The sequence below is a fragment of the Lepisma saccharinum genome, chromosome 4 (genome assembly GCF_977018435.1).
Source record: "Lepisma saccharinum chromosome 4, izLepSacc3.1, whole genome shotgun sequence".
In the NCBI taxonomy this organism is placed as follows: Eukaryota; Metazoa; Arthropoda; class Insecta; order Zygentoma; family Lepismatidae; genus Lepisma; species Lepisma saccharinum.
Window position 1 is genome coordinate 61007059 of NC_139232.1, and position 13127 is coordinate 61020185.

Here is a 13127-nt window from a genome sequence, read left to right on the forward strand (position 1 = left end):
ATTACCAAACTTTGTATTGATGTACGATTTTTATGTAAGTCATAAAGCAAAGAAAATCACATCAGTATCAATCAAATTTTGGGTTTCATATCACCAAAATAACTGTTTTTCTAAACTAATAAGCTTAAAATGAAATAATTTGATGAGCAATACAATATACTTATAATGGTACGTGGCAATGTACCGTTATACACTGATTTGCGACCACCCTGACTGGAAGTGTCGTGGTGAATGTATAGGCACAACACTACGCGTTAGTCGAACAGCGCACGTTAAAATGGGAGGTGGTCAGGATTTAAAGTCATTCCAAAAGGGCATGATTGTGGGTGCCTGAGCATCAGGTGCGTCAATAACACAGACAGCAACACTGGGGTCCAATTACACACCACAATGCAACACTTCTACCCACACGGGGACGGCATTTTCCAGGACGATAATGCACAGAGCCACCAAGGCGGGACTGTACTTGCTTGGCTGGAGGAACATTCCACAGAGATGCAGCATATGAATTGGCCCTCTAACTCTCCCATCTGTGGGATGTTGTGGAACATGCTCTTTGAACCATGCATCCTGCATCGACGTCAGTTGGCTCGTTATGGGATGCCATCAGGAATATATGGTGTCAGATCCCCGTGGAGACATATCAGCACATCGTGGAATCCATGCCACGTCACGTCCAGGCCGTCTGCAGAGCCAAAGGTGGACCAACAAAGTGTTAGGTGGGTGGTCGGAATTCAGTGAGTACTCAGTGACAGTATAGATTCATAGTGTTAAAATTCAGTAACAGTAGTAGTGTAATTACATTTCAGGTGTTGGATGGTACTAATATAATGGCATACGGCATTAAGACTTTGAGGAAAAAAATGTCATTTGTGCCTCAGATTTCTGATATTTTTGATGGTACAGTTCGTGAAAACATTGAATATGGAGATACCACCAGACAAATTTTAATGGAAGAAATACTTGTTGTGGCTGAAATGGCAAATGCTCATAATTTTATTACTGCTTTGCCAGAGGTAAATTTGCAATCTTTCAAAAATTTTGTTAATAAACAGTATCGATAAGCACTTAATACTTTTTATACTGAAATATTGTAGAGAAGAATAGTCTCTTATGAAATGAGCTGAGTGGAAATAACCAAAGGCCTCATTTTGTATTACTATCTCGATGATATAGTTGCAGTATCAGGGTGGCCACTCTAGGACCATGATAAAATTCAAGTATTAGGTTAGTCAAAAAGTAAATGCAATGTTTTTCTTTTCTTCCGTATGTTGGCTGTACAGCTTTCTGCGCTCGCAAGCCGATAGATAGTATCGTTGTCTTCGCCTGTGGCAGGTTACAGCGTCATCACTTCAGTTCGCTCTGCAGTGTTGCCAAGTAAACATGGCTGCGCCACTGCCCGTGTGCACCACAGAAGAACAGCGTCTGTTTTGTGGTCTGAAGGTGTATCAGGAGCTGAAATCCATAGAAGACTTTCAGCACAATATGGTGACATTGATTTACCGTTGCGAAGTGTTTACCAGTGGATTGAAAAGTTCAAAAGCGGTCGAACAAGTGTGAAGGACGAGGAAAGAGCAGGTCGTCCAGCCAGATCCACTACTGATGACAACATTGAGCAATTTGTGAGCTGGTTTTGAATAACCGACGAGTGACTGTTGATGAAGTGGCAAACCATATGCACGTTAGTCATAGTTCTGAATGAGAAATTACCCATAACAGGCTCAACTTTCATAAAGTCTGTGCGAGATGGGTCCCTAAAGAACTCGCTGACGAGAACAAGCGAAATCATGTGAGAATCTGTCAGCAATTATTGGACAGACATGCTAACGAAGGTGAAGCCTTTTTGAAACGAATCATCACTGGAGATGAAACATGGATCCATCACTTCGAACCTGAGAGCAAACGCCAGAGCATGGAATGTAAACACCCTGAATCTCCAGTGAAAAAAAGTCAAGCGTCAACACTCTGCAGGAAAAGTGATGCTCACACTTTTTTGGGACTCAGAAGGGGTAATTATGAAACATTATGTCAAAAAGGGGACAACAATAAACAGTGAACGATACAGTGATATGCTTTCAAACAAGTTGAAGCCTGCAATTCGAAGCAAACGACGAGGTTGATTGTTGGAAGGCATTCTTTTGATGCATGACAACGAGCGTCCTCATACCGCCGCCAACACCGCTCAAACTCTTCGGAATCTGGGGTTCGAGGTGTTAGAGCATCCTGCATACAGTCCCGATCTAGCTCCGTCGGATTACCATCTGTTCGGTCCACTTAAAGATGCTTTAAGAGGCCGGCGATTCGACACAGTTCAACAGGTGAAGGAAGCGGTGCATACGTGGCTTGCTGCTCAACCGAAAACCTTTTTTTTCTCAGGGTATCGGAAAGCTTGTGGAACGTTTGACCAAGTGTATTGAAGTGCAGGGGGACTATGTTGGAAAATGATATCATTGTAAGTTTTCTATTGTTGCTGTGAAAAATTTAAAAAAATGATTGCATTTACTTTTTGACTGACCTAATATAATTCCCGGCTTTCAAGGCAAACTTTCCAAAAATTCAAGGGTACAAGCTGATGCTTTCTCTTTTTCAACCTTACAACCGCCTCTTACCAACACCAACACGCACAAATATCCTAACAATATAAAGGATCTCTGTGATTCCAATGTACCCAAAAATTCTAACTCAATTCAATTAAACGGAATATATATTTAAAATATTTAATTTAGGGTGTGGAGTTTAAATTTGCCATTTTACATATTCACACTCGAAATACATCTATCAACACATTTTTTTCAAAATTAAATATAAATTTGAAACTCAAATTTGCATAATCATCTTCAAGATATCTTGCAAAAATCTTCGGTCTGAAAGATAGATTGTTCTGCAAAGGACACTAACAAAGCAAACGAATTGAGAGAATTCTGTTTTATTTTCCTTCCTCGGTAAAATAAAATCTAAACTGTAAAAAAATTGCATCAGGCCATTTAAAATATGTGTGAATTCAATGGCATGTGAATTAATAAAAGTTCCAAATTTTCACGTCTGCAGAGAAAAATTCACCCAGAATTCAAGCATAATTCCAGGAATTCCTGGTGATTAGCCACCCTGAGCATGTACACATTCTATGATAATATTTAAACAGCCCTAACCTAGAAAACTGTTCCAACACACACCTTCAGTTTTTCTCTGATTTTTTTTTTAGTTCTGCCTAGATCCTTTTCTAGAGATGAAAATAAAAGCAAGACATTATTGTGGGTAAAATCATGGATGCAAATGGTTAACCTTTAGCAGACGGAGCCTTGCACATGTGAATAGCATTTCCGGCACGCAAGCGCATGCTTTTCAAACTTGCCGTGATGTACTATGAAAATCTTAAATCGGGAACTAATTGTTGTAGAAAGATGAAATCTGTTCTGTTTTCTTTCTATAAGACAGAGCTTTTAGTGGAGGTGAAATTTATACATTGTGCATCCCAATACTGATAGTTAATGGAAGAATATTTTTATTTTATTTTTATAAATGGTATTTGTCACTTGGCACCTGTGCCAACCACAATAGACCAAAGTGAATGATAAATATGTATTATGTAGCAGAGGTACATTCCTACAACTGTGCAAAGTTTCGTTGAAAACAAAGTGATTCTTCTAGGGGAAAGAATAAGAACAGTATATAAGAAGCAGCAGTGTTGTAAGCTTATGGAAACAATTTCTGGAATTGTGTTTCTAGCGTCAGCCCTATGGATGCTGGAGGACCAAATTTGGAAGGAAGCATGACAAAATACCACTCTTTGAGAATATGTAATACTCATGCACCAATTTGAAAAATAAACAAAGAAAAAACTGAAATTAGTGATCAGAAATGTTGCATAATTTCAGAAAATTTTGAAATTTAAGCCTTTATCCCTGTGTCCCCACCGGACCCCTGACTGTTGCACATTGTTCAAATGTTCTATTTTTCTCATTATTACATGTAAAAGTGAAATGTATCAGAAGAAAGGGGTGGTTGAGGAGTTATAACCCTTTTTATAAAATATATCCTGTAATATAACAGAGGGAAAGAAATGACTTTTTCAATTGCCGCTTGTTAATAATAGTAACAATGGATATTTTGATTTGTAATTTGAGTCTGTCATACCTTCATACATATACTAATGAACAAAAAGACAGAACTGAAATATCATCCGTAGTTTTCACGAAATGGTGCATTAATTGACAATCCAAAGGTTGAGAATTTTTGTGACCTTGACCTTGACCTTGCATAAAGTGGCTCTGGGATTCACCCAGCCTCTAACAAATGGGTACCTGGGGGTAAAAGTGGCCAGAGCTCCTATCTATGTGCCTTTATGATACAGTGCAATGAGTACAGGGTAACTGTACCTTTCGAACAAGTGTTCTCGGGTTATTTACCTTTATTTACAAGATACCTAACTCTGAAAAAGTATCAGCAATTAAATTCGAACAGATACTCGGTCATTCCACATCAATTCATCCAGGCCATGTCACCCACTATCCCCGATTTTGATGAAATTCGGTATACTTATAGAATTTTTAATGCTGATTACAAAAACGATTTTTTTTAGATTGGTCAAGGGGTTCAGAAGTTGCGAGCATTTTAAAATCTCCATGTACGTCACTTGCGGCTCCACTTTAAATGACACACATTAGGTTATAAATGATGGTATCTTCCCTCAACTTTGCCGTCGAAACTTCAAGTTTCTTTTCTTTTGTTCAAAATAGTGTAAGCTTTCATTTAGATAAGGTTTCAGATGAGTGTATCAATAGCCATGCATTTTTATGTATAGTTTCATGTATTATTTTAGAAAAATAAATTACTAACTTCAAGAGCAAATTTCGTGCAATTTCCCCCAATTTTATATGTAGGTAGCTCAGTGTGTGTACTAATGCCTGATGGAAAAATTGGGATGGGCAGTTCAGAGACAGGGTGATAAAAAAATCATTTGCATTAAAAGTTAATCTTATTAAAAATGCTTATGTATTTAGCACAAAGCCTGAAGTACAATATGTTTTAAGGTAAAATATTCAAAACTTCTGTTCACTATGTGTGAAGGTAAGCATAGGTGTAACCTGGCGGGGACAAAGGGAAACATTTGCCCCCTTCAAAATTTATAGATTAATTAAAATTTACCAGTTAAATATATATTGTGAACCTTCTAGCACTTGAGGAACAATTAAATACAGAGTAATAATTGTGATTTTTCAAATGTATTTAGCAAATAATGTTGGACACTATTTTTATGGGATGGAAAATTTTGTGATTCTTTAAACCCAAAAATAGTTCCCAAGTTAGTACTAATAATATTTACAGTATTGTACTCTATGCATTGCCAAAATTTCATGTACTATCAATTGTTCTGTTCACATTTTAGAAGAATATTTTGACCATTTCAAACACACTAAAGTATATGACTTATCACTAAGTACATATGTCCTTCCATTTGTGTTGTTAATGTCAACTGGACACAGAATACTTTGTGGCCAGTAGTAAGAAGTTGATGGACCAAGCGGATGCAAGGATTTAATTGCTGCATTTCCTTTTTTGACATGGACTTTCTAAGCAATCCTACAAACAAGTTTGAGTCACACACACAAGCTACTATATAACTGTTTAGAGTTGGAATTAAAAAAGAAACTTCTTCAAAACAGTCAAACCACACAGTTATACAAAACTTAGTTCATCAGCACTCATTATTTTTGCATTGACTGTTAAACTACTAGTGTTTAGAAGTAACTGGTTACAAGTAACAGTTACTCATTATTTAGGACTTCTAAATGTAACTAGCGACTTTTAAAAGTAAATAACTGTATTGTTAACAGTGGTAACAGAGTTACTTTTTGCAGTAGGGGAAGACTTAAGTTTGACAATTTTGCTCCCAACTATAACTACACAGGTAAAACAGCCAGGCAAAGCCAGGCTGGCTCGGTAGCTCAATGGTACAGTATGCTAGAGACCAGAGCTCGAGTCCTGGTTGAGCCTGCATTTTTCACTGAAAAATCTAAGTAGTACATCTCCTGTGTGAGCCTAATTTAAGGAATTGACATCTTTATGCTGGGAGGAACCAGGCAACGTCGACATCTGTAGTGTTTTAAAGGTAAGAGATCCCATTGTGGTAGCACTAGCAGAGACAATTCCACACAGGGACAACAGTAACAGCAAAAAATCAGGCAAAGGAGATGTACTCAGTAGCTCAGTCATAGAGCAATGGCACGATATGCCAGACACCTTGGTGCAAGTCCTGGTCAAGCCTACATTTTTCGCTGAAAAATCTATGTAGTACATCTCCTGTGTGTGTCAAATCTTAATGTAATTTACATGTCTACACTGGGAGGAACCAGGCAACGTCATGGTAACACTAGCAGACACAATTCCATACAGGTAAAACAGCACCAGTGAAAAATCAGGCAAAGCCAGGCTGGTTCGGTAGCTCATTGGTACAGCAATGGCACAGTATGCCAGAGTCCCTGGTTCGAGTCCTGGTAGAGCTTGCATTTTTCACTGAAAATTCCTCGTAGTACATCTCCTTTGTGTGCCAAATCTTCATGTAAGAATAAATGTCTGATGAAGGGAGCATGCCCAAAATGTTACATCAAAAATTATGTTTATGTGCTTGTAAGAACCGTAAACTACAGGAGAAATATACAAGACAAACTTTTGCAAGTTTTTGAATAGACACAAGAAAAAGTAAGGATCTGTAAACCGAGAATAGAGTGAGAACAAGAAATACCTTTCGGATGTTTTCAATAACAAAAATAGATGTAATGATGAAAGGATTGAGAAAACATCGCTGACAATTATGTTCATTGCAAATACTCGAATAAGAAACTACAATCAGAAAAGCTGCACAGGTGCAGTCCTCCATTCATATTGGGGGTTAGGCGTAGAGCTGACAACTCTGCACTGTAAAAAGACATGTCAAGAAACAGCAATATGAGGCCATGGACGTTCCCAAGGTAAAATATTCCGGAGGTAAAATAGTCCCCCATTCGGATCTCCGGGTGGGGACTACTTTGGGAGGTCCCTGGACTAAGGATAAGATCTACATTAGGAATAAGGATATTAAATTAGGCACCTGGAATGTTCTGAGCCTTTACTGGCCTGGGGCATTTCAGTGTACAGTTAATGAGATAGTTAAGTATAAATTAGATGTAGTAGGTGGCCAGGAGAAGGGAATTGTAATACTAAAAATTATACTTTTTTCTATGGTCGTACTGAAAATCATAATTTTGGAACAGGCTTTTTCATAAATAATAGAATTATCTCGGCTCTTAAAACAGTAGAATTTATTAATGATAGGATATCATATGCAGTTTTACAGGGTAGGTGGTGTAAAATTATTTTAATAAACATACATGCACCAACGGAAGATAAAGATGATGATACTAAAGATGATTTTTATGCAGAGTTAGAACAGGTCTTTGATAAATTTTCTCAGTATGATATGAAAATTCTGTTAGGTGACTGTAATGCACAGATTGGCAAAGAAGAGACATTTAAACCCACGATTGGTAAAGAAAGTCTTCATGAATTAAGTAATGATAATGGTATAAGATTGATTACTTTTGCAACCTCAAAGAATTTAATTGTGAAAAGTACCACTTTTAAACATTAAGATATCCATAAATATACCTGGTCTTCTCCAGATGGTAAAACTCATAATCAGATAGATCATATTCTCATTGATAAGAGAAGGCATACTAGTATAATTGACGTTCGTACACATAGAGGTGCTGACTGTGCCAGTGACCATTATTTAGTAATTGCTAAATTAAGAGAAAGACTCTCAGTGATAAATCATAAGCAACAAAATCTAAAAGTTATAAAATTTAATACAGGAAAATTTGCTGATGAAAGAATTAAGAAAGATTACCAAATTAAACTGTCAAATAGATTTGATGTTTTGCAGGATTTAAATGATGATGAAAATATAAATGAAACAGACGTAAATAAGAATTGGGAGCACATACGTAATGCAATAGAATCAGCAGCTAAAGAAAGTATAGGATACAATAAACCAAGAAAAAGTAAGCCATGGTTTGATAATGAATGTCATAATCTAATAGAAATAAGAAATCAAGCCAGACTTAGGTGGTTAATTAACTCTGATGATACAAATCTAAGCAATTATAATAGAATAAAGCGAGAAGTTAACTGCACGTTTAGAAGTAAAAAAAGAGATTACTTGAAAAGCAAAATTAACGAAATTGAAACAAACCGCAAAAACAAAAATATCAGATTTATATAAAGGTGTAAATGAATTTAGAAAGGGGTAGCAACCTAAAGTAAACTTGATAAAAGATAAAGACGGTGATTTTCTAGCTGACCCAAGCGATATTCTAAATAGATGGAAGAATTACTTTCATGACCTTTTAAATGTTCATGTAGGAGATAAATCAGAAGTAAATGAAGTACACACAGCAGAACCGTTAGTTCCAGAACCTAACTTGACTGAAGTTAAAGATGCTATTAAAAGGCTTAAGAATAACAAATCACCTGGCATTGATTTAATACCAGCTGAGTTAATTAAATATGGTGGAAATTCATTAATATGTCAAATTCATAAATTAATTTGTTTAATATGGAATAAAGAAGAAATCCCTCAACAGTGGCAAGAATCCATAATTGTTCCTGTGTTTAAGAAAGGTGATAAAATGAACTGCAATAATTACCGTGGAATTTCTCTACTCTCAACAACATATAAAATATTATCTAACATTCTTTTAACAAGACTAACCCCATATGCTAATGAAATTATAGGTGATTATCAATGTGGATTTAAACGTAACAGATCAACTACAGATCATATTTTTCACATCAGACAGACACTTGAGAAAAAGTGGGATTCTAATCAAAATGTCCATCAGCTATTCATTGATTTAAAAAAAGCATATGATTCGGTCAAAAAGAGATAAATTGTATAATATATTAGTCGAGTTTGGAATACCTAAGAAGCTTGTTAGTATGATAAAAGTATGCACCAGTGAAACAGAAAGTAAAATTCGTGTGGGTATTAATGTGTCTGACAAATTTACAATTCATGATTGGTTAAAACAAGGAAATACATTATCTCCATTGCTCTTTAATTTTGCCTTAGAATATGCTGTTAGGAAGGTAAAATAAACTAAAGGACTAAAATTAAATGGTGTGACTCAGTTGTTAGCATATGCAGATGATGTAGACTTATTAGGAGATGATATAAATACAATTAAGAATAATGCTAAAATATTTTTCAAAACTGCTAAAGCGATAGGTTTGGAAGTTAACAAAGAGAAAACTAAATATATGCTTACAGGTCGGAACCAAGTGTTAGGTAATAATCAAAATCTCTAATTATTGATAACAACTCGTTTGAACCAGTTTCCAAATTCAAATACTTAGGAGTAATGTTAACAAATAAAAAGTAGGCTTAATTCAGGAAATGCATGTTACTTCTCTCTTCATAAACTTTTGTCTTCTCGTTTAATATCTAAGAAACTAAAAGTAAAAATATACAAAACAGTAATTTTGCCTGTAGTATTATATGGGTGTGAAACTTGGTCCCTTACATTGAAAGAAGAACATAAATTGAGAGTATTTGAAAATAAGATTCTTAGGAAAATATTTGGACCTAAAAGGGATGAGGAGACAGGTGAGTGGAGAAGGTTATAATTTAGAACTACATAATTTGTATTTGTGTCCAGATATTAGAATAATTAAACCAAGAAGACTTCTTGACTTAGGTGGGCAGGCCATGTGGCACGAATGGGAGAGGAAAGAGGAGTTCACAGGATTCTTGTTGGGAAACCCGATGGTAAGAGACCTGTAGGAAGGCCAAGACGAAGATGGAGGGACAACGTTGAGATGGACCTAAAGAAAATCGGTAGGGATGGAAAAGAGTATATAGATCTTGCTCAGGATAGGGACAGATGGAAGGCCTATGTTGCTGCAGCCATGAACCTTCGGGTTTAAGAAGGCTAGAGAGTTAGTTAGCTCCCAACTATAAAAAAAATATATTTACCTTCTCTGGATGCTACGTAAAAGGATTTTCTTGGAATTGCTGGCCTGGCAAGGAAGCTATGCTCTGTTGCATGCTAACTTTAGAACATCCACGTTTTACTTCAATTCATTTCTAATTGTATCTGAACACTTCAGTGTTTTTGGTGGACTGCTGCGTTTATTTGGAGTGGTTTGTCAGGCTAGGAAAAAGTCATTGTCGAAGGAATAGATCTTTGGATCTTGTTGAACTTGGAATGGAGGAGAAAGAAATAGGTGCAAGTGAAATCAATGACAGAATATTCAAAATACCATGGTTAGCATACTAATGATTTCTTAATTAAAATCGTTCAAAACTGTTTTGCTTCTTTTTCCTCTGTTCGACAGAAAACCTGCCTTGGCTCTACCTGTTACTTGTTCTGCTACTGCCACAGGTGAATAAGATGCAAAAACATGATAAACTAACAATACGGTTCATTCAAAATAACACATGTTAGAATAACTACCATACAATTTCTTGTTATTTTTCTGTACCATGGATATAAGGGAAATTCTTTCTTTTCTCATGAATGAAAGTTCGGATGTTCAGATTAAAAAGATATAAGAAGACTATTTATTTCTTGTTTAAATATGTACAAATGAATTACAAATGCAATAACCCCCACATGATCCAAATTAGTTGAAATGATATATTTTTGATATATGTAGAATAGAGATTTGTTCGTTGGCCTAGACCATCAGAACTATGTCTGTTTAACACTAGGAGGATGGTGATTTCGTAACTACGTATTATGACGAACCCGTCATTTTGACGGGTACAGTTTTTCCATGCAATATTATTCACTGCTTTTATTCTGAAAGTGAAACAACACCTGTGTTTCTCTATTTCTTTTATTTTCACATCATTATAAACAGTCATTACAAATTCTGCCTCCTGCAGCGGCTAATAGAGGGTCACAAAAGGAACAAATTGTCTGTTCAGAAGGACCATGTTATTCATATTCAGTTAAATCATGGAAGACGTGAAGTTAACTTAACATTGTCAAAATTATAATTAAATATGTTCTGTACAAAAATATATAAATAAATCACCTGTCAACATCATGGTGTGTATGTGTATTTCTTGTATTTATTCAATTTTTTCATTTATTTATTTATGAGTGTGTTTTATTTATTTACTTATGGTGTATTTTTATTTATTTTTAAGTTTTTGTGTTTGTAGAAACATTTTTTCTTACCATTTAGACTATGTATGCTTTTTTCATTGGTGGGAGCTTTTCAAAAATATAATTATGCTATTCTATCACAAAAATTAGAAATACACGAACACTCACTTGGAAAGGATGTCACGTGCCAGTTTTGATGACACAACGAAAGTTGCAAGGAGGAATGGTTTCTCGGAATCGACGAGAGATGGCAGCACGCTATATAAAAGGAGCAAGGGAAATTATAAAAAACTTAGAGCGGAGAAGAGGGATTATATATATTATAGTAAATTGAGAAATATATAAAAGAAGAGTTCAAATACTATAAAAGAAGTAAATAGAATGTTGTATATAGTAAATTAAAAGAATTAAGAATATGGCCGCATATGAAACGTTTAGGAAAGTTATTAAGTAAACGAACAAATTCAGAAATCTATCTCTTTTTATTTTCCTGACGAGGAGAACATCGTCAGTGTTTTGGTTGTTTGTCCCCGGTGGCGCTGTGTCAAATTAGACGCCCCAAGCACTTTTCAGTTGCGCTCTTTATTAGTCGCACTGGGCCATTGGCAGCGCTTGTTATTAGCGATCCTGGTTATTCCCCTTTGGTCGTCCAATAGGAGGTGGCGCTATTGTCAGTTTAGTCGACCCTACTCTTTCTACAAGTACAGCTTGTATTGTTTGACAAAGAAGCGGGGGGAAAGCGAGCACATAAATAAGATTACGCTTTAAAGGAAGATAATAAATTAAACAAAGGAAAGAAGAAGAAGCCTTTTGATAATAGAAAAAGAAGCCTTTTCCATAATAAAAGAAGAAATTCAAAGAAAAAATAAGAAGAAGCCCTTTCCATATTAAAAGAAGAAGAAGCCGTTTCCATAATAAAAGAAGAAGCTTTTTCCATATTAAAAGAAGAAGCCATTTAAAAGAAGAAGAAGCCCTTTTGATAATAAAAGAAGAAGAAGCTTTTTCGATTATACATATATATATATATTCTCTGTATTTTGTCAAGTTCTCAGAATATAGATCCGCATTTTACTATATCCTCTTGGCTATAAAACACTTTCTTATTTGGAATTCTCAAACAAAGAACCTATCCCCTGAGATTAAGATATCTGTAGCCGTGGTAAATAGCATGTAAGTACGTACCCACAAGGGGCGTAGCATTAGTGGCGACCAACGTTGCGGCTAGCAGAATTGTGACTGAGAATGCAAAGAAGGAGAAAGCCAAAATGGAGGAAGAAAATAAAATTGAAGGCGAGAACAGAGAAACTATAATGGATGAAATGGAAGACAGAAAGGAAATATTAAACTGCTGTGGAGAAGAGGGAAATAAGGAAGAAACTATCCTATGCAGCTCATGCAAAGAAATGAAACATTGGCTATGTGAGAAGATAAGAAGAGAAAAGTACATAGGAATAAGTGAAAGAGGATATTACGTATGCAAAAATTGCAAGGAAGAAAGGATAAATGAAAAAGAAGAGAAGAAAAGGGGAAAGGAAGAAGAGAAAATGAAGGAAAAACCAAAGAGGATGGAAGAGGTGAACATAATAGAAATGCTCCAGAAGTTATCGATGCAAGGGGAAGAGAATAACAGAAGACTCGAAGAGAAAATGGAAGAAAATAGCAGAAGATTAGAAAGAAAGTGTGAAGAAAAGATAGATGAAAGTAGTAGAAAGTTAGAAGAGAAGTTTGAAGAAAATAATAAAAAGATGGAAGAAAGGCTCGAGGAAAATAGCAGGAAATTGGAAGCTTCGAGGTCCGAAACCCACGAGATGTTCTTGAGATTGAATGAAACGTGTGAAGGAAATAGAAAGTCGCTGGAAAGCAAGATAGAAGAAACAACGTTGTTAATCGAGAGTACAAGTTTTAATATAAATAGAAGAATAGAAGAGGAGGTTTCGAATCTCGGAGAGGAAAATAAACAAAGAAATGAAAATT

The 13127-nt window shown here is 35.7% G+C and overlaps 1 protein-coding gene across 1 annotated transcript in view; it reads left to right on the plus strand.

Annotated features, from left to right (window-relative positions):
- LOC145986955 (ATP-dependent translocase ABCB1-like) overlaps positions 1-13127 on the plus strand; it is a 149543-nt gene that overhangs the window by 120902 nt on the left and 15514 nt on the right. Inside the window, exon 23 of the mRNA XM_083121419.1 lies at positions 810-1016. Within this exon, the coding sequence (XP_082977545.1) occupies positions 810-1016 (207 nt within the window). The remainder of the gene's footprint in view (positions 1-809; positions 1017-13127) is intronic.